The 25,435-nt window shown below is 51.3% G+C and overlaps 1 protein-coding gene across 3 annotated transcripts in view; it reads right to left on the reverse strand.

The window, feature by feature from the left end:
• The window catches only part of ABR (ABR activator of RhoGEF and GTPase), a 168,719-nt gene that overhangs the window by 63,720 nt on the left and 79,564 nt on the right, over nucleotides 1–25,435 (reverse strand). For 2 of the 3 annotated variants that reach the window (XM_036906235.2, XM_036906236.2), the window contains exon 3: nucleotides 4,683–4,781. In XM_036906235.2, the coding sequence (XP_036762130.1) occupies nucleotides 4,683–4,781 (99 nt within the window). Of the gene's footprint in view, nucleotides 1–4,682; nucleotides 4,782–12,281; nucleotides 12,859–25,435 lie in introns of those variants that run through there. The other variant, XM_036906237.2, reaches the window with a different exon arrangement.

Below are 25,435 nucleotides of genomic sequence, written 5' to 3' on the forward strand. Positions count from 1 at the left end.
CATGCAGGGGAAAGAATGCGGCTTTTAAGCCCATGCAATGACCCGGCTTTCCCTGGAGGGATTTAAGCAGGGGGACAGATGGGGTCCAATTTTCTTTTCAGATTATTTTTATGACTTATGGTCCTTGCTTTGGAGACCACTATAATCTCTTTGGGTAAACTGGACCAACACAAATGAAGCAATTCAGCAGACAAAGCAAGACTGGGTATTATCCAACTTGGACTATAAACACCAACCAAGTGGTCGGCTGGCAGAGCTCAGAGGTTTCCCAGAGGAGGTGACAGCAGCAGGGCCTTGAAGGTTGGAAAGGTCTGAGCAGGTGGAGGGCTGGTGCACGGGTAAGCAGGAGAAGGGGAATATTGGCTCCCGACCCTAGGCGGGCGGCCACACTCAGCTTCCTGGCTGCCAATGTGGCGTGAAGGATACAGAGCTGGCGCTCGGGATCACTGTCATAGTTTATCTTTCTTTACCTGTACTCAGGATCCACCGAAGGGACAAGTCACCCCAGAGTCCCAGAACCACTAACCTTTGTCCCTGCCTTAGGGCAATTCCCACTGAGCTGGGGGATAAAGAAACAGAGAGGGGACAGTCCTGTGAAGACAAAGGGGTCAGGAGTTCTCTGAGCTACAGGGACCAAGAACAGGCTGCCCCAAAATGTGCCCCTTGGACACACAGACTACTTTAATCGAAACAACTGGAGAAACAGAAGCAGGAAGGATTCTCAGGCCCCACTCCTGCCCCCTCAACTTGACACCAGGGAATAGATCTCCATAAGAAAGGTACCTTCCCTGCCCCAGATGCGAAGAAGGCTTCCCTATCACCAGAGATGGGGGTGTTTATCGTGGGGAGGGCTGCATAAACAACACATCTTGATACTGTTTTAAAACTACTTTTGCTACCCCAGCCCAAATGCTTTTAGAATTCCTTACTAATTGAAGCTCCCAAACCTGTTTTCTTTGTCCTGTCAATTCCTCACAGATTTATGTTTGTCTAAAATGTATAAAAGCTGCTTATCCTCGTCATTTCTTTGGGTCCATATTGTGGGCCTCCGTATGGACGTAATTAAACTTTGGGTTTTTCCTTAGTAATCTGTCTCATGTCAATTGATTATTAGATCAGCTAGAAGAACCTTGAGGGGTAGAGGAAAGTTCTTCCTCCCCAATGCATTCATCCGCTGCCTACGCAGACAAGACACAACTGCTCTGCTTCCTCCTAAACTTCCACTGTCTACAAAAGGGGAAGAAATGGGCACTCACCAGCGGCGGGTCACACGGTCAGGGCCTGCACTCCTGCTGGGCACCAGACAGTTCCCAGGACAAAGCTGGGACTTCTGGTCTCAGTCCTGATATCACTTGGGGGGAGGGGAAAGTGCCCGGTGTGTGTCCCCAGCTGACCAGAGACCCTTGGAGGCAGTTATTTTTATCTGGTGAAGCCCTGAATGCAGGCCTGTGAGGCAAAGGCAGCCCTACACTGAGCTGTGACCCAGCACTGCTCTTCTGCCACAGGGCTCTCATACTGGTTCCCTCCGCCCTGCTCCCAGAATCCTGCTGCAGAGAGCAAGGCTGGCTCCAGCTCTCCATTTTACCAGGGCAGAAGCGGATTCTTAGACCGGATCCCTGAGTGGCCTCATGGAGAGTCAACACTGGCTTTCAATTTCCCACGAAGTGCTTCTCAGGAAGACAGGCCAGGCAGCTTCTAACCCATAGTGGGATTTCACACAGCCCTTTGTCTGCTCTGCCGCCATCAACTTGCCTTTCAAAACAGCAAAGAAAGCTGCCCACTTCCTCCACCTCCTATCCCAGTAGGCCTGGAGGCTGCTAACATATCACTCACTTCTCCTGAGCTCAGGAAGGCAGGCATCATTAACCTGTTTTACAGATAAGGAACCTGAGAACAAAGCAGACTGTCAGAATGAGAGTCTAAGAGTAGGGCCATCAAGGCCCAGTGGTGGGAGGTATTTGTAGGGGATGGTGCAGTACCCTGGGTTCATTTCTCTCATTTCCCACAGTCGGCAGATTCAGAATTACATGCATTTCAGGAGATGCAGAAGTAAGTGCGTTTGGTTTGTCTCCCATCCTCCACCCCCCACCTCAGCCCAGGCTCCCAGACCCACTTCACTTGTAATCTGAGCCCACCAGGAACCTGGAGAGTTCCAGAAGATTACTAAGCGGCAACCCAGAGGCTCCGGTGTGGCATCCTTATCTGCGCCTGAGTATGTACACGGCCTTAGGTACACACACACCCAGCTATTTGCATATCAGGAAGTGTTAAGCTGAGAACAGTCAAATGTTAGGGGCATGGCTATGGGAATGGGAGCGGGATGATGAGCAGCAGATCTGGGAAGGGGAAGGAGCACAGACAGGAGAGATTTTTCTTTTCCTCTGAACCCCTTTGCAGATCACCCTCAAGGAGCTTAGATCCTGGGCAGCTGGGACTAGAGGGGGAGGGCTTGATTCCTTATCTCTGAGGCTTATCATCTGAGGCTGTGGCTGTTGGAAGATCCTGTCCCCTTTTCCTGGGGCCCTCCAGCCACTGATCTGGCCTCCTTGTTAGTCCTTCTCCCCTCCTCTCCCTCCCCTGCTCACCCTGGCCTACAAGTCTCAGGACTGGGGCCTCAGCCTGACAGCTCTTGCCTTTGGGGCATGAGCTGTTAGAAAGGTGTGGCAGGGAAGGGAGTGTCTTGGCCCCTACCTCTGTTGCTGTCTGTGCCAGGACAAACAGAAACTCAAATTAGGCCCAATGACAGATGAGGAGGCAAGTTGGTGGGTGCCTCTGTTGAGGATGTGCACCTCCCCTTCCTTTAGGGAAAGGCTGTGTGACATAAATAAATGAGCCCTAACCTGCAGCTCTCTCCCAGCAAATGATGTAAGTAACAGTATCAACTAACACTTAAGCTCTGTTCTAAGATCTTCACATACAAATTCATCTAGTCCTCACATAACAGCTCTGGGAAGAGAGTACTAGTATTAGTATACCCAATTTGCAGATGAAATTTGCAGAAAATGAGGCACAAAGGTTCATTAATCTACTGAAAGTCTAGAGCTAGTGAACAGTCCAGAGGTGATACAAAGCCAGCAGGCTGCTTCCTATCCTCTGAACTTTCACACACACATCCTTTTAGTAATGACAGCTCCGCCCCCTTATTTTGGTACAGTTTATAGTTTATAAGGTGTACTTCACTTGCTCTGGCTGATCATCTGCCTGTCTCCTTCCTTCAGCTAATACTTGAGTGCCTAAGTACCTGGCATTATACCAGGCTCCAAAAAGGACTGCCTGTTCTTCTCAACCCCATAAAGAAGAGAGAGAAGATAATGGTACTAGTCTCATCTTCAGAGGAGGAAACTGAGACTCAGAGATTATGCATGGCTTGCCCAAAGCCAGTGGTTTATGCTCCACAACACAAGTAAGAAATAGCATGGCCCAGTATATATGTGTGTATGCAACAAACTGTTAAGTTTCCTGAAATAGTTCTTACTCTTACTATGTGTGAGGGGCACTGACATTTTCTTTCTCATTAGTTTTAAAATGCTGATTTCACAACCCACTAATGGATCAAGATGCACATTTTGAAAAACAGTGCAAGAAATCTCCTATTAAAGGCAGAGTCAAGTCTTGCCCTTGTTCTGGCCCCAGACGGAAGGCCTTGTCTGTCCGCCACACTGTTCCTCTCTTGAGAAACATTGCTGTGCATACCAATAAATTCCCAGGGTTGAGATCTACTGCAGACAGCCCAGTGTGTCTCAAAGTATCTGCACATCTTGATGGTTATTCCTTGGGTAATAAATGCCAAGTTCCCTGGGACACTGTGTGACCATCTCTCACCTAACAGCAAGTACCTAAAGGTGCATCTCACAATTCTTGTAAGAACAAGTTCCTACTCATCTACATCTATGTTTCTTATTCCTTTTTTTTTCTGATAATCATCTTAGGTCTCAGACTGCAAAACCCCCAGGGGAAAGAATTTTACATGCCACAATCACTCTGCATAATATCCAGACACATCTCATAAGCACTTTCTTCAAAGACAGAAACATCTTTCATCTGTGCAGTGCTTTTACCTTCTGAAAACACCTTAACATTCCCCTCCCAGTCTGAGTCTCACAACAATGCCTTTACCTTGGAGAGAAACGGAGGCACTTCACAGAGGGTTGGGGTTGATCAAAGGCCTCAGAGTTATGATGCTTTCCAAAATGACACACACAGCACCCCCACCTCACATTTCCTGCCACAGGGCTTTGGGACGGCAGGAATGGTTCACTATTCCAGGAAGGAGGAAGGACTGGGACCAGGAGACCGAGAGGGCTCGACTTGATTGATTGGTAGAGACTGCCTAGAGGAGTGGGGAGGTTGGAGGCTAGGCTCCCAACTGGACAGAGTACTGTGATTGATTAGTAATGCCTGTGCTGTGGTCATGAACAATGGGAGCGTTTGCTATCCCCAATCTGGTGCACTTCTCCTGCCTTTCCCAGAGCAGGCACTGGAGGGTCTGTGCGGAGAGGCACAGGCCCTTCCTGGCAATGACCCTCGTGGCCCAACGCCAAGCTGTAAGCAGAGCAGTCCCACAGACTCTGCCCACAGGGAGGGATTGGTCCAGGTCCCTGTGCCCCTCCAATTCCAAAAGCAGTTTGGGAGCAATACACTGTCTGACGGCGGGACCAGAAGGCCCCAGAGCATGTACTCACCAGCAACAGGGCTTCCAGCTGGTTAATGTAGATCTCTTCGCTGGCCAGGAACCCCGAGAGAACCAGCTTCCTCATCTCCAAGCCTTTCCCTGCTTCCACCTGTACAAAAATGAACCAAAAGCGAATAGCTCATGAGGAAGGAGGCCAAAATCCTGAGTGGCCCGTTTTCTTGCCTTTTTTCCCTTTTTTAACTAACACTTTTGTAGGGGATAAAAACCAAATATACTTATTATAGAAAATCTGGAAAATATAGAAATATAAGAGGAAAAACGATCACCCATATTCCTACTGCTAACATCTTGCTGTTTCTCTCCTGCCCCTTTTTTCCATATTCCCTTATTTGATATCCATCCATCCACCTATTCAACCTTGTAATAGTGAACAAGATAACAGAGCACTGGCCTCCGTAGCAAGGGCAGTTTAATGGGAGAACACAGACAGTTAAGATGAGAAATCAGTCATGATTGAGGCAGGCCATGGTCACATGGGGGGCGCAGCAGGGGTCAGAGGAGGCTCCCCGAGGAGGCGATGCATAAACTGAGAGGAGGGTAGAGAGAATGGGATGGAAGTGGTCACGGGAGTCTCAGCTTTGTGGCCTTCTAGCCATACCTCTGACCATACCTTCCTGTACCAGAGGGCTCAATTTCACAGCAAAAGGTACTGGTGGTGGGGCCCTCACCCTTACCCCTGTACTCCGCAACATTTCCTGACTGCCTCATTGTGCAAGGCACAGACCCCAACCAGCCTCCTCCTCACTCCAGAATTCTTTCTCTATGGTGGAGACCAGGCCCCATGTAGCCTTGAATGCCCATCTGGCTAATCTCTTACAAGGACTCCTCCCTTTTGTTCCACCTCTCTTCTCTGCTGTGTCAAGGCCCACAACACCCGACTCTGCCATCTGATTGTTCTGACTGATCTCTACCTCTCTCTCCTCCCTCCCCTCCATGCACCAGAGCCAGATCAGTTTTCTGAGAATGCCACCTTACACCTGACGCTTGTCAAAGATTTAATACTGCAAAACGTGATATTTGCAGGATTCAATTACGTTATTTGTTCACTTATTTATTCATTCAACAAATATTTACTGAATGCCCACCAGACCCTGTAGGTACAATGGGAAGTAAGCATACAATAGGTCCTATTCTCATGTGGCTTATCTAGTGGGAGAAAGATATATATATTTTTAAAGTTAATATAAACATTTGACTATAAACTGTGATCTGGCTGGGGTCTGGCTTATTCTTAAGCATGCTTAGTGGCTCCTAGTGCCTCTCCTTGCCCTTCCAGTCTCCCCCACAGCCACTGGACCTTTTTGGCTTCCCATCATGACAGCAGCGTTCAGGCCTCTGATCTTTTGTCTCTTGCTAACCCTACTGCCTAAAATGCCTCCTCCCACCTGGGTCTGGTCTTGTCTAAATCCCACCTCTCCCTGAAGGCACAGCTGAAATCTCTGACCTACAGTGTCAGCCCTCCTGTCAGCCTCTGGCACTAACCCTCATACCCGACGCACACACTCTTACCCACCAGTGACTTTGTAGGGCCTCTGAAGCACTTGCATCACCTTCATCTGCACGTCCCTGAAGCCCAGAAGCACATGGTACCCCTAATATGTGGCACCTAACATGTAGTAGGCCTTGCAAATTCTTTCCACTCTCATTTAACCCTCAAATACATCACTGAAGTGGGTACTATATGTTTCCATTATACAAACAGAAACAAAAAAAAACAAGACTTAAAAGAGGGAAGGGACTAGCCCAGGGTCACACAGCCAGGCAGCCGCAGAGCTGGGAGTCTGCCCGAGTTCTCCAACACCAAATTCTGTGCTCTTCCACTGCTCTAATGATTTCCTCACTCTCCTGTTCCTTTTTCAACATCCAATGCTTACCTGGAATCTCAAACAGGTCCCTCTCTAGGCATCGAACATCCTTAGCTTAGGCAGGGAGAGTATATGAAGCTGTCAGAAATTCCCTAAGTCCAGAGAAGAGCTGCTGTCCTGCAGGTGCACGACCCGCCCGGCAGGTTCCCACAGGCTTTCCCGCCCCTTCCCCAAGTGAGGGACTTAATCCTTGGCCTTTCATTAGCAACCCAGTTAGCAGATCTGTGCTGGAGGCTACTGCCCCCAGGGTGTCTGAGATGTTACCTGACCCTGTGATAGAAAAACGATGTCCTCCCAAAGATGTCCACACCCTAGGCCCCCAAACCTGTGAATGTTACCGTACAGAGCAAAAGGAGCTTGTGGACATGATTAGTTAAGGATTTTTGGATGGCGAGATCGTCCTGGATTATCCAGGTGGGCCCTATGTAATCACAAAGGTCCTTACGAGAGGGAGGCAAGAGGGTCAGAGTCAGGAAAACGGCTAAGTGGCCACAGGAGAGGAGTGGACGGGGAGATGGACCGCAGCACTGGAAGATGCTACCTGTTGGCTCTGAAGACAGGATGGGGCCATGAGCCAAGAAATATGGGGGTTCTCTAGAAGCTGGAAAAGGCACGGAAACCGATTCTCTTCCAGAAGGAATGCAGCCCTGCTGACCCTTTTAGACTGGTGTGTAAGAGAATAAATTTGTTTTGTTTTAAGCCACTGAAATGTGAGGAAATTTGTTTCAGCATTAAAAAACCAGTAGGGATGCCAAGCTTTAGGGAAGGATAAGAGATATTTATTGATGACTTCACCAGTACCAGGCACTGTTCTAAGCGCTTTCCATGGATTATTACCTCATAGGAATCCCAGAGTCTGGACAGGGTTATCATTACCCCGAGGCACAGAATGGAAACCAGCAGCTACCTGGGTCTGTCCACATTACAGGCACGCAGCACACCCTCCCAGGAACAAGATCAGAGCTGGGAGCAGGTCCCACAGCCCCAGTCCCTCAAGGTCAGACCCGGGGTGGCCTCCCTCACATCATACAAACCCTGTTGCTTCCCAGGCCTGAGAAGGGAACTCACCCTCCATGTTGGTCTGGCAATATCCTCTAAAGGAAGTCACTTGGGGCAAACTGTGAGTTTAACTGTAGAGCTGGTTGGACTAGGACTGGGTGAAGACCTGGTGATATTCAGCCCCTGCCAGCTTTCATCCACTCTGGCAATGAGCACAGACCAGGCCCTGTGACAGCCCATTTCAGCAAAACCCTCTTCTCCAAGGACTTCAACCTCAGAGTGCAATCTTCAAAGAGCCCCCCAGGAGGCAACTAATAGTCATCCCTAAGCATCCCCACTCTGGGCTACTTTCACTCTGAAGTGTTGGTGCAGATGATAGAGAGAGGATGCAAAATTAAATTCTGCGCAGTTTACCACCAGGAAGCCTGTTCTCAGTTACCACCAAAAATCTCTTCCATCTTTGCTTTGCTTTCCTCAGACCCCACATGTTCCTCATTTAGAATTATCTGAAAATTCACAGTTGTTCCTTCAATCCATGTGGGGCTTTTCCTGTCTCAAAAAATACCAGGGCTCAACATTCCCCATTCCCCACTATGTGCCACTATGTGCTGGGTACTGGGAATACAAATACAAACATGAGGGCGACAGTCTCTTCCCCCAAAGAGCCCAGCAGAGGTGGTGCCCACATCCTGGAACCCCTGGGGTGAGTTTGCTGAGGAGTTCAGGGCCTCCACAGACTAGGCCATGCTGCCTGCCTGACCCTCAGCACAGGGAAGCTGCCTTCTGAGTGCAGCCTCCACTTCCTCCCCAAGCGGAGCTTATGAAACGCAGCCATGGTGGGCTGGTTCATTCCCAGCATTTTACACAATCTGTTAGGCTGAAACTGTTAGCTTGAGGCCCCCAAATCCAAAAGGTCAAGTCACTCTGGTAGGGCCAATAAACATAAGGAAGGTTTAGCCAGCTCTGGCCTGGTCTTCTACAGAGTTTGGAGGCTAAATAAAAGCTCCAAAGGCTTGGTTCTAGGCCAAGCCAAAACACAACCCATTCAGAGCCTTGACCTCCTCTAAGACAACTGTGAGGACTCAACAGGCAGAGCCTCCAGTGATTCAGAGCCAAGTGGCTCCAAAGATGGCAGAAATCAGCCCATGCACCGCACCAGTTTGCAAGAAGCACCCAGCAGGATCCACTCAGAGTAGATGACATTGAATCTAGGGGCTGTGCCCATTCCAAGTACTAGCCTCAGGAGAGCTGGTCCCTCTTTGAGCTGGGACAATGCAGAGACATCCAGCCATTCTCTCTTCTCCCCAGGGCTTGATAGCGAGGAGCTCTCTTTTAGCTATTTCCTCAGCAAAACTTAGAGCAGAGAGGACAGGGGCAACTTCTGGGGGATGAAGCCCAAATTCTAGCTGCCCTACCCTCCTGAAGGGTGGATCCTTTTATTCTAGGTTCTTTGCTGTCTGAAGCTATAAGCAGGCCCCATGTGGTCCTGCAATGTTTGCAAACTTGAGTCATTCATATCCCCCCTTTATAGTATTATCACACTCACACACTACCTGCACTATAATTCACTTAATATTGTTTGTTACCACCACTGACTTCTAAAAGCACAGCCTTATCCCTAGCATTACATTTGAAATCATAAGATGTGCAAATATTTTCTAATATACACTAAAATGTATACCTAACTACTAAAGTGCAAAATATATACCCAGGTGCAACCTAAAGTCAGATCTCAGATCATCACAAATGTGGCCCACACTTTGGAAAACAACCAAGTGGGGGACACGGGCGTAACCATCACACCCACAGAGGGAAAAGAGACTTGGGTAGATGAAACAGAAATACAGGTGTAGACAATCCATTCAAAACTGGCACAGAGGAACCCTAAAGTGTTAATCTATATTACAAACAGATTTTTATTCCTGACAAATGAGTTCCTTCAAACAGCAGCTTTTATAAAGTAAGGCCCCTATCAGCCCTAGGTACCTTTAAATAAAATTGTATGAAAGATTTTGGGGAAGTATACAACACTTTACAGCTGGAAAGTGATGCTCTTATCAGGATTCCCATAATTGTTGGTTTATAGATCATTAACTCCCCAAAGGGAAGTCTGGGTGGAAAGATGCAGCAAGCTCCAGCTCTGGAGGGAACCGCTGCCATCTTAACATCTGTCACTCAAAAAGATGAGGCATCTTGGCATTTACACTGAAAAAAGGATTGATTTATAGGAATGGCATTTGGACACATGCTCAGAACACAACTAATGTTTAAGGTAAGTACTCCTGAAGTAAAGTAATAGCAAAGAGAGAACTGCCTTGGATTCCTACCAGCTGCCAAGAAAAGTCTGCCTTGTAAGAGTGGGCCAAGGTCACCCCCAGCTCAGGACCAGAATGCACCCTCCAGAAATGCCCCTTGAGCACACACATGTGCATGCACACACATGCACATGCACCCAGTCCAGTCCTGACTCAATTGGAAGTGGTCACTCCTCTTCTGAATTACCCTTTTATCAGAATTCTTCTTGTGGCCCTGACTACTTCCTTATTATATTCCTATTATCTGTGTACCTGCCTCCTTGCCCTGAGCTGTGAACTCTGTGAGAAAGGAGCATGCTTCGTTCATCTCGTCTCCTCCCCACTGCCAAGCACAGTGCTTCGGAAAGAACAAAACCTGGCAGTGTTTGTGGAATGAATCAATGAGCTTTCTTCCCACCTCTCTGTAGTCACCTTGCTTGTCTTCTCCCCTTAAGATGGCCAAGCTTGGCGGCAGCAGAGGATATCCTAGAGGTGTTGAGAATGAGTGAGTGGACTTGGAATTCCCTAACACTCAGGAAAGACTCCATCCCCCATGGAGACAAATCTAGGAACACCGAGGCATCAAGGCAGAAGGGAAGACTTTACGTGCTGACAGGTGTCTGGGAGGAGCAGTGTTTTTAGGTATGATGTGTGCCAAGGTCCCCTTGGTGCCCATGTGCTGCATCCTTGGAATAAAGCTTTCATGGAATAAGCCAGGGACATGGTATACACCCTTTGCAGGCCCCATCGAGCCTCACTTATTCTACAAATTCACTGGGTACCAGCCACGCACCAGCCCCATATAGTGTTCAGCAATGAATACAACATGGCCCTTGCCCTTAGAACAGGACACCCTCAAGGAGGCATGTCTAGAATTCCAAGCATAATGAATCATGGGCTAATACTGAGGCAAAAGCCAGAGTCCAGAATAAGAGTGGACCCATAAGGCAGCATATTTGCGGGACCTCATCTGTGCTGGGGAGGGTTTCTCAGAGGAAGCTCATCAGGAACCCCAATTACCTGCTGTCCCATACTCTACTAAGCTCCCAGCCAGCGCTCTTGGTTCATAACCAGACTTTTCCCCTTCCTGTTCCTGGTGGGGAAGCTGGTCACACCTTATGTGCTGAGGCCTTTGTGGGCTGCCGTGCTCTGAGCTAGCACCAGATGAAAGAGCCTGGGCTTGAACCCTAGTCACTGCTAGCCTCCCATTAGAGCTTCTCTGTGCCCCACACCCAGGCCAGCAGCTACTGCTCCACCCAGACTCCACGCACCAGCCATCTACGATGCGGCTGCAGTCTATGTTTAGCCCCATTAGCTCCTCCTCGGAACCACACTGTAGTGTGGGCAGGGCAGGGCTGTGATCCCCATCTCACAGGGGGGACAAAGAGGCCAAGACAGGATTGGTGATCGTCTCCCACCCACAGCAATGCCCTGTGCACCACACCCTCTAGGGTGCGGGGTTCCCCGAGTGCCCACACATGGGCCTCTGTTGGGCAGCCTGGCTTGCAGCCTGCCAACGCCCTGCCATACATTCCCACTGGCCCCCTCTTCTAGCCACAGAACAGAGAGGACGTGAGCAAAAGGCTGGGGGTAGAGCTCTAGCAGGGGGCCTAGCAGAGAGACAGGAAGAAGGTGTGCTTTCAAGGAGGCCACACCCCTGGGAAGGAGCTGAAGAGAGAAGGGGATTGATGTAACTACTCCCTCCTGCTCTACCTTCAAGGCAACAGCTATGACAGGACAGGGCCATTGCTGCTCATTCGCTCAAAGCTCCACAGTGGGTGGGCTGGGGTCCAGCAGTTACTTCCTGCCTGTGCCCACCTTGGGAAAAGTGCCTACCCACCTGGCTCCTGCCTCAAAGCCAGCTGTTACCTCCCCCTCTTCAACTGATACAATTTTTCCTTCAAGGAAGCTCAGTGACTCTCCAAATGAGCCTTTACCCTAGTGCACATTCACCTAGTCTCCTTGCAAGGAAGAGAATGGCCCCCTTGGCCTAACTTTGTAAGTCCACAGTATCCTGCTGTTGCCATGGAAACAGTAAATGATGGCCTTCTTTCAAGTCAGCCTGCTCCTCTGGGGCAGCAGGCTCACACCACTGGCGTTCCTACCAGGTGACTCACGTCACTGCCAGAGAAAGCCCCCAGCACAGCTGGCCTGGGGAAAGACAGCAGCCACTCCCCCTGAGGACAACTGGTCCAAGGGGAGGAGGCAGGCACCGCCTCTCTCCCCCAGGAACAGCTGTCGGAGAGCACAGCCCCTCGCATCCCCTCGCAGGCATGCGCCAGCCCCTCTCAGACCGAGTTAGGTGCTTCCACTCAGCCATGAGGTTTGCGCACAAAACAGCCATTTGGGCCCGCACACATCTTCGGCAGTCCAGAGCTGCTAGCCCTGCCCCCTCCCCCGACAAGCATCCAGGGTGTGTCACATTCCCACCTTCACAGCCACCAGGAAGGGGGACCCTGAGCCGGGGCTGGTCGGGGTTCCCAGCTCGCACTCCTCCAGGAGAAACACATCTTCATCCTCCAGAACCTTGTCCAAAAAGCCTATTGCCTCCTCTTCCTCTTCCATGGCAGCCGGAGGCGCGGAGGGCAAACAGGAAGCAGGGTCCTCGCAGCAGCAGCCGCTGCCGTTGCTGCCGCCGCCGCTCGGGAGGGAGGCAGGCGGGCAGGGAGGCGAAGAGCGTGCAGGGCAGGCCTACACCAGCATGCTGGCCTCCCCGGAGTCAGTCCTGGCACCTGGCCACCGGCTCCCGATGAAAGGCTCCATTATGAGCCTTTCCTGCTGCCGCGTCCCAGCCCTCCTGAGCGCCGGAGCTGCGGGCCCGCCTCGCGCACGTCCCCACCCGGAGAAAAGGAAAGCGGGTCCTCAAGGCAGCCCCGCCGGCCCGGGCCGCCTCTCGGCGGGAGCTCCGCCGCCGCCGCCGCGATTTCAGGGCTGTCACTGGAGAGGACGCGCGCCGGCGGAGCAGAAGGAGGCGCCCCTGCCGGCCGCCGCGACCCTTCCTGCAGTGCGCGCCGGCCCGGGCGCAGGCGGGGCCCCGCTCCTCGGCCGCCGCTCCCGGAGCTCGGTCCGGGGGCCCCGGCGCTGCCGCCCCACAAATCCCGCCCTTTCTGGACTCGGAGGTTCGCGTTTGCTATTAATACACAGGAAATGCACGACTTGCGAGGTGGAGCCGTTCCCTCCCTGCGGTCACCGGGCCAGCCGGCTGGCGGAGGCTTCTGGAGCGCGGAGGAGGGGCGAGGAGGCCGCAGACGGGCCGGGAGCAGGGGGAGGTCTGCTTCCCAGCGGCAGGCTTTATTTACAGCCCCTCACCGGAGCCGGGCGAGCAGGCAGGGGGAGGAGCAACCGCCTGCACAGCCAGGAGGACGCCCCGGGCCAACATCAGGGTCACCTTGGGATCCCCACAGGCCTGAGTCTCCTTCTCACCTCTGTGTCAGGTTCTGACACCTTTGCGGACGGGAAGCCAAGGGCTGGTGAGAAACCCTAGTTTCCATCCCCACCATGGCTGGAGGAACAGGGCTTTGTACAGAGGAGCCCTGAGCTGCACCACTGCAGAAGCACAAGTGCCAGCCAGGGAATGCTGCAGGCCACCTCAGACAGCCGGAGGTGCCACATCTACGCGTAGACGCTGCTGAGATCAGCACCACCTTGGGGCTCTTCTTCCTCAAGAGGGGCCTCAGCCCAGTAGGTGAGGGTACACAAAACCCAGGTTAACACCACCAGCCCTGCCCACTCCCAGTCGGCTTCCCTTGATTTCTTCAACGGTTACAGACGCTAAGTCCAACCAGGGGGTGAAGTGCACATTCTGTTCTCTAGCCCAGTCCAGAGGCATACATCCACCTATGCTTATGGGGGAAGGGTTTAGGGACAACACCCCGGAAATGCTCTTTCACAACCACAGGTAAGATCAGTCAATGAAGTGAGCCAGGTAGGGCCTGGGTGAACGGAAGAAACCGCCACTTAGCTCCAGCTGCTAGTGGCAATACAGGCTTAAAGTTGCTCCATCTCAGATTGTTCTAGAAAAGCTGGAAATCTGGACTTTTAGGTGATACCTCTTGATTTCAAAATAATGGCAGATAAATTACATTAAGAAATAAAAACAAAAACATGGTAACAGTCTAAATGAAACATATCTGTGCTCTGAATTAGGCCCTGAAGCGCCGGACCCACTGAAACTATCCCCTCTGTGATCTCTCACTAGCCCCTCAACATGTCTCTAGCCAGGGGTTCCCTCAAAATCTCACAATTCTCTCTCCCAGTACACAGTTGCCAGGACCTGACTCTTAATGATGCAGTGTCTGAGCTGTCCATCAACTGACTGAGCAAGTCAAACTCTGTGGAACTCATTTGGAAATGAGTTCCACCGAAGGGGCAGCTCTGCACTGCCCTGGGCCCACTTGGGGTCATTGCCTCTCCTTTCCACTGGGTGCCTCAGCTGACAGCAGGGCCCTTGGCTGAGCCTCCAAGCTGGGTGGGGGGATTAAGAAGGAGAGAGGAGGGGAAGAATGTACATGGTTTCTTATCTCAACACCCCCAAAATGTCTATGGAAGCTCTGAGCTCTAGATGGGGCTCCTGCCATTATATTAGAGCAGAGAACCTGTCCTTGCCAGTGACAGGCTCCTCCCTGTCACCAAAGGTAAAACAAGGACTGAGGGATTTGAAGTAGGTTCTTTGGGCCTCAGGGCTAACAGGATTCCACACAGGCATGCCCCACCCCACACCCAGCCTGCTCCCTGAGTCCCTGGTTTTTCCCTATCCCTGCCCTCACTGGGTTATAAATAGCCAGAGCACATCTGAAGGGCCCTTTCAGCCACAATTCCTCATTTGGTTTGGGCAGGAGAGGCTGTTCCCAGGGCTTGGGAACAACCAGGCTTGGCATTCCCCAGCGCACAAGTGTGCCAGCCCACAGCTCTGTGCCACAGTTTGTCTCCCACCCTGCAGACTCCAAGTGTATGGCATGGACTGCCCACACTGGTCAGACAAGCAGGTGGCATGGGAAAAGGGCCTAAAAGCCCCAAATCCCCTCCTGTGCTCCTTCCCCATCCAGGGGAGCAGGAGGTGCTCTTACAAGTCTCCTACAGTATCTCCGCCTCCACTGCCCATGCCCCTACCCAGTATGGCAGGATCAACATGACGATACTACATCTTCCCCAAACTGTGAAACCTCTCAGGAGCTGCTCCCTGAACATCCAAGGCATCTCTACTCCACCCCACTCCAGCTGGCTGGAAATTCCACTGAGTAACTAGAATGCCCTTCCATCTCCGTCGGGCACACAGTCCCCTCTCAGAGGCCTTCAGGCCTCTGCCTGGAGGGGAAGTGACTCACAAGTCCCAGGGGTGCCCCCTCCCTTTCCCCTACAAATGTCCTGATCCAGCACTGGACCTGAGCTTCCTCCCCGTGTCCTCCACACTCTACCTGTCAGCCAGGCTCCTGATCAGAGAAGCAGCCAGCTCTGAAGACCCTCAACTGCCTGATTCCAAAGTCAGAGGCCTCCTTCTCCTATTCCTCAGCCTCTGCAGTCTGGACTTCCTCAAATCCCTCAGCTTCCACGACCACGCCGGTGCTGCGCTGACCACTCTGGTTTAGGCTGGCCCTCCTTTCTCCTGCCTCCTGTGAAGGCGGAGTCACCCATTCAGGACCCAGACCTCGGCCCTCTATTCTCTACCCTTGGAGGGCTCATCTTTTCTATTTTGAGGCCAATGGCAGCCCATGAGTGTCTGCAGCTGCAGTGTCTTGCTCAGCTCCAAGCATGACATTGACACTGTCAGCTGGGTCTGCACATGTGGTTTGGGGTCCCATCAACAGCTCCTCCCTTCTGTGTATCCAGACCAAATGACCCTCCCCACTCCCTAAACTGGCTTCCCCTTCTGGCTTCCCCCTTATATTGGTGGGGCTGTCCCACCTTGTGATTCTTCTTCCCTCATCCTCATACCCCTTCTACCAAGTCCCTTGGGTTCCTCCTTCTTTTCCTTTTCCAAAGCCACCACCCCAACCAAGGTTTACAGCATTTACACCTATGCAACCACAGTCATATCCCACATTGACTCTAATCGGGCCTGTCCATCCATTTGTTCATTCATTCATCATTTGTATCCAGGGAGGGCCTTGTAAACACACAAATCTGGGAGGCAGGCCCTTGCCATGAAAGAGCTCTCCACCTATAGAGGGAGAAGGACATAGGAACAAAGAAGGCAATGTTCTCACTGATCAACACGTGGGAACACTGGACAGAGGTACCAACCCTGCCTGAGAGGACAGGCTTCACAGGAGAGTGGCTTCTGAGCAGCATCTGGAAAGGGGAAAGGGTTTCCAGGCAAAGGGGAGATGGCTAAAGGAAAAATGTTTTTTAAGGAATCCCAGGAAGCAGAGCTGGAGGGCAGAAGGGAAAAGGAGCAGGCATGAACTTGGAGGCAGAGGGAACACTGTGGGGACGAGGGGAATGGACTTCCCCACAGGCAAGAGGCACCAACTGAGATTTCGGACACCAAGCCCATGCTCTCAGAGCCATTGACAGTTCACTCTCTCCAAACACAACAGCCTTCTCTCACACCCATTCTATACCCCCTCATTCCTTTACCCACTCAAACAACAAGTATTTATTAATTGTCTACGGTGCACCAGGCACTGTGCTAGCACTTTCAATGGGACACTTACCTACACCTCCATGGAGCTGAATCTCAGGGACAGACTGACCACTGTGAGCCAAGGCGGTGCCGGAGGAGGGGCACAATCTGAGAACTATGGGGCTGACGTATAGTTCCTCCAGAAAGGATAACAGGGAAATATCTATTGTGATTTCAAATGTTCACACCCTCTGACTCAGCAACAACCCTTTAAAGGATTTTTCTGCAAAAACATTTCTACAAAGGCACAAAGATCTATGTACAACGATATTTATGGAATTATGTTTATACCTGTGAACAACTGGAAGGAGCCCAAATGTCCATCAGCAGGGGGATTGGTTAAGTGGATCGTGGTATATCCATAAAATGAAATTCAGTATACAGTCATGAAGGAGAATGGGGTAGATCTTTAATTACTGATATATAAGATGTCCAAGACTTATTAAGTAAAACAGCATGAGCAAACTGCATGATGGTGCCAACAACAGTGTGATACCACTTAAAAATATATATATATAATATACACACACACACAAAATATCTCACATGGAAAAATAATGAGAAACATACAACTGACTCGTAGCAGAAGTTCTCTCTGTAGGATGAGACTTCAGGAGACTTTCACTTTCTATATTACATGTTTCTGTCAAGTTAGAATTTTCAGTGATGTAATCAGAGAAAATAAAGAAGTTAAAAAAAGAAGTGTGGTAAGTGCTACAGTTGGGAAAGTAGAATACACTCTGGGGGCACAAGACAGTAGCATCTGGTGCAGGAAAGGGGTGGAGTCAAGAAAGGTACTCTGGGGAGGCAACACTGAAACCCACACTGAGCAGTGAGCAGGGGTTAGCCCTGTCCGTGGGGACATGGGCTGGGGTGCACGGAGAGAGGCACAGTGAAACGAGCTCAGTCTGGGTGGCCAGTGCTCATTTACTCACTCATTCAACCACTATTTACTGAGGATCTGCTATGTGCCAGGCACAGTTCTAGGCACTGGAGTTTTCAATGAGCAACTGTTTTGTTACAAAACTGACAAAGCTCCACTGTGGAGCTCACATGCCAGTTGGGAGGTTGGTAATGAGGCTGCAGAGGTAAGCAGGGGTCAAGTGGTCAGGTCAGGCAGGGCCTTGACTGCATTGCTAAGGGTTGGATTTTATCATAAGGCCAAAAGGCAGGCATTGAATGGTTTTAAGCAGGGAGTGAGTGACATGATCATTCTTTAATGCATCCCTCCCACTGACATCAGATTACTCTTTCTAAAACAGTGCTCACTCTGTGCCCAGCAGGAAGCCACCAAGTCAACCCGAACCAGGGCAGTGGGGCCCTTGCTGATGACTCAACAGATCACACTGTGGGCAACAACTTCTGCTCTGCTTTCACCTGAAAGGACCAGGACTCTGTCACCTCCAGGCCTCATCCTCAGCTTGAAGCCCCTTCTCCCTCCTCTGTGCCTATCCCTGGCCCTCCTAACTTCTCTTGGCAGAAGCTCAAGCCCCACGGACAGATTTTCTGGACCTCAGCAGCCCTTGGGACAATGAGAACTGACGACAAGGGGCCAGTGCCAGGGTCGGGCGGAGTTGGCCAGAGCAGCTGATGGAATCAGAGCCATCATCTGCTGGATGGCACTGCCTTTGTTTTCTCTGTTCCAGTAGAGCCACTCCAAAAATCATATGCAGAGTTCAATTACATAAAGCAAATGTCAGAGAGAAGCCAGGTATTGCTTATATAGTAAAACAAATAAACAAGAAACAAAACTCCCTTGGATTCTGGATTTGAATCCTTGCTCTGCCTCTTGCTGGCTGTGTGATCCTGGGCACATCAAACTCTCTGAGCTTCACTTTCTTCATCTGTAAAGTGGTGATAATTATAGCACCAACTCCAGGGTTGCCGTGGAGACTAGGATGCAGGGCAGTGCCTGGCATATATTAAGCCCTCAGTAGGCACCAGCTATTCTCCTCTTCTTTGGCAGCTGGCTATGTAGTGGGGACTACAGAAGGGGGAATCCCTAGCCCACTCCTGGCTTTACCTCCCACCTCTTCCAGTGAAACTGATGCCCCAGCCACACCAGACCATTCTCCTTTTCTCAGACCTCTGGGGTTCTCCCATAGTCCAGAACTTACATAGCCCCCTTTATCTAGAATGTCCTTTCTGACCAGTGCTCAGCAGAATACTATGTACTCTCAGAGTCAGCCTCCTACATGCTCCCCTCTTTGATTCCCTGACCCGAGGCCACATGACATCTGTCTTGGGATGCTGTACATCTCTCAAGGCTGTTGCATAGATGGCCTTGAAATAGAGGGAGTGTGTGTGTGTGTGTGTGTGTGTGTGTGCGTGTGCGCACAGGGGGTGAGTGGAAATGCCAGTTCTTGCTAGTTCCCCAAAGTACCCAGAATAATATCTTATAAAAAGTGGGTACTCAGAAAATAATGAGTGGAAATGACCCCTGGGAGGTTTACAGTACAAGGCAAGGGTCTCTCAAGAAGATAAATCAAGGAGTTTGGGTTGGGTGGATGGTTCCTATGGTCGTCTGATGTGGGCTCCGAGGGCTAGAGGGAACCCAAAGTCGGGTAGAAGCTAAAGGATCTCTCTACCTTCAGTCACCAGCCTCTGCTTGAATCCTTCCAAGGACAGGAACCTCATTACCTATCCCACTGCTAGACAGTTTTAACCCTTGAAATATTCTTAGTATTTACTCAATCTCACCTCATGGTAACTCTATTCTCATCCTGCCCTCCAGGGCAACATAAGATAATTGCCTTCAATTTTAATTGGATAATACTTTCACAACCATCATATGCAGAGTATAGAAGGGCGTAGAGTAAGCAGTCCCCTCCCACAGCTGCCCCAGCCACCCTCTCCCTATCATGCTGCCCTGCTAGGACCCTGTGACTGTTGGCTTCCCCTTAGCCCTAGGATCCTGTATCATAGAACTGGTTTCATAGGAACCATCCACCCAACCTGAACACCTTGACTTATCGTCCCTGGGAGACCCCTGACCTGGCCTTGTAAGCCTCCTGGTGTCATTTTCACTCACTAAGTCTTTTCTGAGCACCTATCTCTCCCCACTTATGAAGTGCCAAATGCCCCCAGGGGACTCCACCCTGGGCACCCCTCCCCCACCCCCTCTCAAACCACTGTTCTGGACTCCCACATTTCTAACCTTCTTCTAGACCAGTGGCTCTCAGTCAGGGGCTAGTTCACTCCCTACGAGGGATTTGGCAATGGCTGGAGACATTCTTGCTTCTCACAGCTGGGATTTGCTATGGCATCTTGTGGGTAGAAACCAGGAATGCTGCTAACACCTTGCAAGGTACAGGACACGTTTCCACAACAAAGAAATGCTGCAGCCACTCCCAGAGCACAGCCCTGCTCTAGACATACCCCACAACCAGAAGCCAGGCTCTGGGGAGGGAGGAGGGCTGAGCATGTACACAGTGGGCCAGGCACTAGCTTGTCTTTTGTCTCAGGGCTTCCCTCCCTCCTCAGCCCACCAAGCCCTGGTGGCGGCCAGTGTCCAGCGAGATGGGCCCCAGGGGAACACCCTCATGGTAGAGCCAGGGAGAAGGGAGGGCCACTATGGCCAAGTGGGAACCGGCCTGAGGCAACTCCAGCCTCTCTCCCAGCAACAGAGCTCTCCCCCCGAATCCTCCACTGCGGTCCCCTCTGGAGGGGCCTTCACTGGCAGGAAAACCTTGGCCAGCATGAGGGCAGAGATGGGAAGATTCAAGGGCAGCCAGAGCTAGGGGCTCATGGAGAACCGGGTCCACATCCCGGGAGCAATTCAAATTCAACTGCCACCCTGGAAGTAGGTACCCCATGGGGGGCAGCAGGAGGCATTTCCATGGTCCTTATGTCGCTTGGTTCTCACGGCAGCCCTACCAGATGGGAGGCATGTATCTTCATTTACAGCTGAGGGGACTGAGCCTCCACAGGTCGCCCAAAGTCACATAGCCAGAGGGAGGTGAAACAAGGCCACTAAGGCTGCTGCTTTGGAGAGGGGGGCAGAGAGCTGCAGTGACAAGTACCCCACCACTTACCAGCTGTGGGACCTTACGTGGGTTAGGTAACCTCTGTAAAATGGGGCAATAATGGTGCCTACCTCACAAGGTTGTGGCGAGGACTTAATGAGTTAATATTTATAAAGTGCTTTAACAGTTTCTCGTATTTAGTAAGTGCTACGAAACCGTTTCTACTCTTTCTCTTCTCCTTTCTGCCACAGAGGCAGGAGAGCAAGGTGCCTGTGTGGCCTCCAGACAGCAGCAACCCGTTCATCACCCTGCAGGTGGAAGGGTAGGATCCAGTGTGAAAGAGAGCGCTAGCGCCTACTAGTGGAGAAAGTAGGTGACAGCGATGGAAAACAGTCCCTGAGGTAAGAGGAGCCTACTGATGGCTTGTTCTCTGCCCTTCTGCACCCTTGAAGAGCAAAAAGCCCAGAGGCCATCCAGCCTCTGCCCCTTGACCGCTCACCTCTGTGTGCCAAATATCTCAAAGTGAGGACATGTGCAGGGGCTTCCACAGCACGTGTTTCAGGGGCAATTTAGTGCCTGTTGATATGATTATGTAGGTCCATCTGCCTCCCTGCCCCACCCCCACAGACTCTAAGGCTTCAGGGGCAGAGAATGGGTTTGCTTGGGCTCATCCTGATGCCCACAATGTCTGGGACCTGTAAGAGCTCAGCAAACCTTCATAGAAAAAATGTCTTTGGAAGCAGCCTTACTGGCAGATGTGAAATATGTGAATGAACCATGATTCCAGCCAGACAGGCTGTGAGAGCTACAGGGATGTTCTGGGTCATCCAGGTGTGGGTAATCAGGGAAGACCAGATCCATGCCAGGTGGGAAAGGGGGAACAGGCCAGAGAGGACAGGAGGGTCAGATGGAGAGGGGGCTGAGGGTCACAACCAGGGCACTATGTCTCCCTACTCTCTACTTACCTCCTTGGCTCAGACAAGCCAAGCAACCCTACTGAGTCTCAGTTTCTTTACCTGCAAAATGGTGGGGAGGGGGCCTCCCAGTGGCTAGAGGAGTTAGGTGGCAATGAACCCCATGGGTGCCTAGCACAGCACCAGGCACGTAGGAGTAGTTAGTAAGTCTCCTCTTTGCAGTGGGGGTCAAAGATCCAAGAAGAGAGAAATGAGGAGCAAGGCTGCTGAGACAGGAGGCTGGCAACTTGAGAAGAGTGCCTCTCTGATTGCACTAGCAGCAGGAAACACCTGAGAGGCACGTAAAGACCCCAGGAAGCCACTGATCCATCTAACCCAGGCCTTGAACATCGTTGGAAGGGAGCAGACTGGGAGGCAAACTGGCTTTCCACATGGCTTCTCCATTCACCCAGAAGCAACCTCCTTGTTTTGCAACATTAAATTGCAAACCCCAAGCCTTTGGGAGGGACCAAGGTAGGGAATAGAGGGCAGCTTCATCCTCGAAGCTGCATCTGCTCTCCCTCCTCCTTCCAGGCCATCCCAGCACTACTTGGTTCAATTCCACAAACACCCAGGAGCTGCTGACAGGGGACACGGAGATGATCAGGGGCTGAGGCTTCTGATCTCACAGAGCAGACATGCCCCACGAGTCTCTGTGCACACTTCCCGGGCAGCCGAGGGCTCAGCAAGGGGCTGTAAAACGTTCTGAGGGAAGGCAGTGGCTGAGCACACCTGGCCACACTGCACAAGCTCCAGCGTCAGAGAGACCGGGGTTTAAATAAACCTCTGGCCCCACTGACTGGTCTTGGACAAATGTCACATCTCTGAGCCTCAGTTTCTTCAACTGAAATGATGAGCATTGCACCTCATAGGGTTACAGTGGGCCTTAAATGAGATACGGAAAAGGCTCAGTGCAAGTCTAGGTGGCTGTGATGAGGAGGAGGGGCGGGGGAGAATGAGAAGGATAACAATGGTGACATTTCAACTCCCCCCTACCTTTATCTTTGGATTCTCCTGCAGGCTGGAGTCTGACCCTCTCCATTCAACCCTTTATCAGATACCCTTTGACCTGCTTCTGGGTGCCACAGGAACTACAGAATAAGTTTGACATTGAGCAGTCCCCACTAACATGTGTACAGAGGGAGGAAATTCTCAGTATCTTCACTTTGATTAGCAAACTGGAGCTCAGACAGGATGAGTGACCCCACTCAGGTGACACAGCTGGAGTGCAGTAGACAACATCCAGATCTTCGCTCTGCCTTGTGGCCCTTTTTTACTGTGCCTTCTGAGAGGAGAGACAGAGGAGTCTATGGGTTCTGGGGAGCAAGATTTTCTGTAAGAACACGGTCCTGGCAGAGGAACATGCACCCCCACTTGTCAGCTGAGATGGAGTCTCTGCCCCTCCTTTCTGGGGTGAAACCAGGCAGTCTCGTTTGAACTGGGCCACCAGTCTGGGTCTGTGGCTCCGGCCCTGCCAGGGAGCTCTGCTTAGCCTGCGGAAGGCAAGGGGTCTGCAGGGCAGCACTTTGGGTTTCACCCTGACACCTCGGTGGGCTGCACAGGTAGAGGCACATCTAAGGTAACAGCATTAGAGCAAGGTTGTGGAGAGTAAGGAGTACGTGTCCTGCCAATACCACAGAGGCTGGGCCTCACCTGGGTCACCACACCTGGCAGGGCTGATCCAAACCCAGAAGGAAGGTTGTAAAAGCATATTCAGTTATTGTCCCACAAATATCCATTAGACTGAGTCCTTGCAATGCTCTCAGACCCCTATCCCTCTAAAAGCTGCTGAGAAAAAAGGCTGGTGCGGGCTCCAGTCACCAAGGACTGAGCACCCACAGTGAGCCAGGCCCAGTGCTGCAGGTCTCACCTGAGAGACCCCAATCCATCTCAACTATTCTTCCAGTAGTTAATCCTATTTAAAGATGAGGAAACTGAGCTCAGAGGGGTCATGACACTTGTCCAATGTCTCACAGCTAGACAGCAGCAGCTGTTCATCTTGTCCAAAGCTCACATTCCTTCCATTCTCTGGGTTGCTGGGAGAGTAAGACTCTGATGGTTAATTTCTATGTGCCCAGACTTTTGGCTAAACATTATTCAGGGTGTGTCTGTGAAGGTGTTTCTGGGTGAAATTAACATTTGAATCAGTTGACTAAGTAAAGCAGACTACCCTCCCTAATGTGGTGGTGGGGGCTCCCATAATCAATTGAAGACTGGAGTAAGAGGGTCTCCTCCTGCCTGACTGTTGGATGGGATGCAGGGCCTTTCCAGCCTTCAGGCTCAAATGGAAACACTGGCTCTTGGGTCTCAAGCCTCTTGACTTTTGGGCTGGAATTCACACCATTGGCTCTGCTGGCTCTTAGGCCTTCAGACTCAGACTTGGGACTTCTCATCTCAGCCTCCATAACTGAGTGAGCCGACTCTTATAATAAATTCCTCTCTCTTTCTCTGCATCTTATTGGTTCTGTTTCTGTGACTAATGCAAAGGCCAAACCTGGATTTCCAGGCACAAGTTGGTTGTACATATGGGTGTGGAATGCCCAGCTTCCAGGAGTCAGATACCTGAATATCTAGAACAATTGTCTGATGTGGTCCAAAAGTCCCCTTAGTTCCCAAGGCCCCAACAGGAAGCGTGGGAGGGAGGAGGCCTGCCTGGCCAACCGCAGAAACCTTAGCCTTCTTTCTTCCTTCTTCTTCTTCTTTTTTTATTTTTAAAAACAAAACATCCCCTGGGTACTCAGGGAGAAGTGTGTCCTGTCAACTCTCTCCAGCACCCCAACATAAAGAGCAATACTCAGGAAGTCCACTAGATGGGGCCAGTGACACAGTGGAAAAGTCAGAAATGGAACTCCAGCAGGGAAGGTGGGCAGGGAGGCTGGACTCTGCTAGGATCCCCAGCTTGGGTAAATGCTCCCCACTCCTGTCTGTCATGACTTTTAGCCAATGGTGTAAAAATTAATCCTGGGGTTCCCAAGCACTTTAGTCAGTTGTCACTGTAGCATCTCTGGATTTCAAAGTCCTCAAACCAAGTTATTCCCTCATGAGCCAAGGAGCAAAGTGGGCAGCCACAGAGTGAAGTAAGCCACTGCCCTGAAGCCTTAGAGCTTCAGGCAGGCATCATCTCATCATGCCTACTATGACCTGTTCCATCAGAGAAAGCACCTGACAGTACCTTTCACCAGGGAATCTACAAACTGATGGGTGTGCATGCCGGTAAGGTGGTCAGGTGATGAGGGGAGGACAGGAAGCAAGGAGGAAGGCAGAAGGGGAGAAGGAAACACATTCTCGACTCTGAGCCAGCGTTCCTGAGCCTGAGAAGGGTTTCACAATGAATCTTCCTGTCCCTGCTCACAGTGGGGTAATAGCTGAGTCTCCCCAGGGGCTCTCCGAGAGACCTAAAGGCAGAGATGGGAAGCTTCCCCCGGTTGGTCTCAGTTCAGGTCCCAGAGTACACTCTCCTCCATCAGTAACAAAAATTCTGCCCTGCATGTTCAAGATGGCTGTCAATCAGCTGCTAGCCTTCCTTGGGACCACAGGATAACACCCCAGAATGCTGACTGTGGGGCGCCTGAACCTGACCAATGCCCTCGCCCATCCCCTCTACGTCGCACCTGCCCCCACTCCCCATCCCTTCCCAAACTTCCACTGCCTGGCAGCTGCTGAGCTCTGCCTCAGCCTCTGTTGCCATGGTAGCAGTGTGGCTTCCTCCAAGTGGGAAGCCTGTTACCAAGGCCCTTGTTGCCAAAGGCTATAACAGCCACCCCGGTGTGTGAAGAGGGGGTGAGAGCTCTGCAGAGGGACAGAGGGCAGCCAGGGAGGCTGGGAGGGGAGGAAGCAGGGGTTCTTAGGAAATGGTAGAGTCCTGGAAGGCCCCTGGCTGCAGTGGGGGGTGCTGGGCCCTGTAGGAGAACAAGCATTCACAGCATCTCAGTGACTACTCTTTGGGGGTATTAAAGGGAAGAAAGGGGAGCCCCACAAAATACATCTGGACGAGCCCTCTACCAAGCAGGACCAGGTGCTCCAAGGCCCCCCAAAATGGAGGAA

This window comes from Manis pentadactyla, chromosome 4, assembly GCF_030020395.1.
Source record: "Manis pentadactyla isolate mManPen7 chromosome 4, mManPen7.hap1, whole genome shotgun sequence".
NCBI lineage: Eukaryota > Metazoa > Chordata > Mammalia > Pholidota > Manidae > Manis > Manis pentadactyla.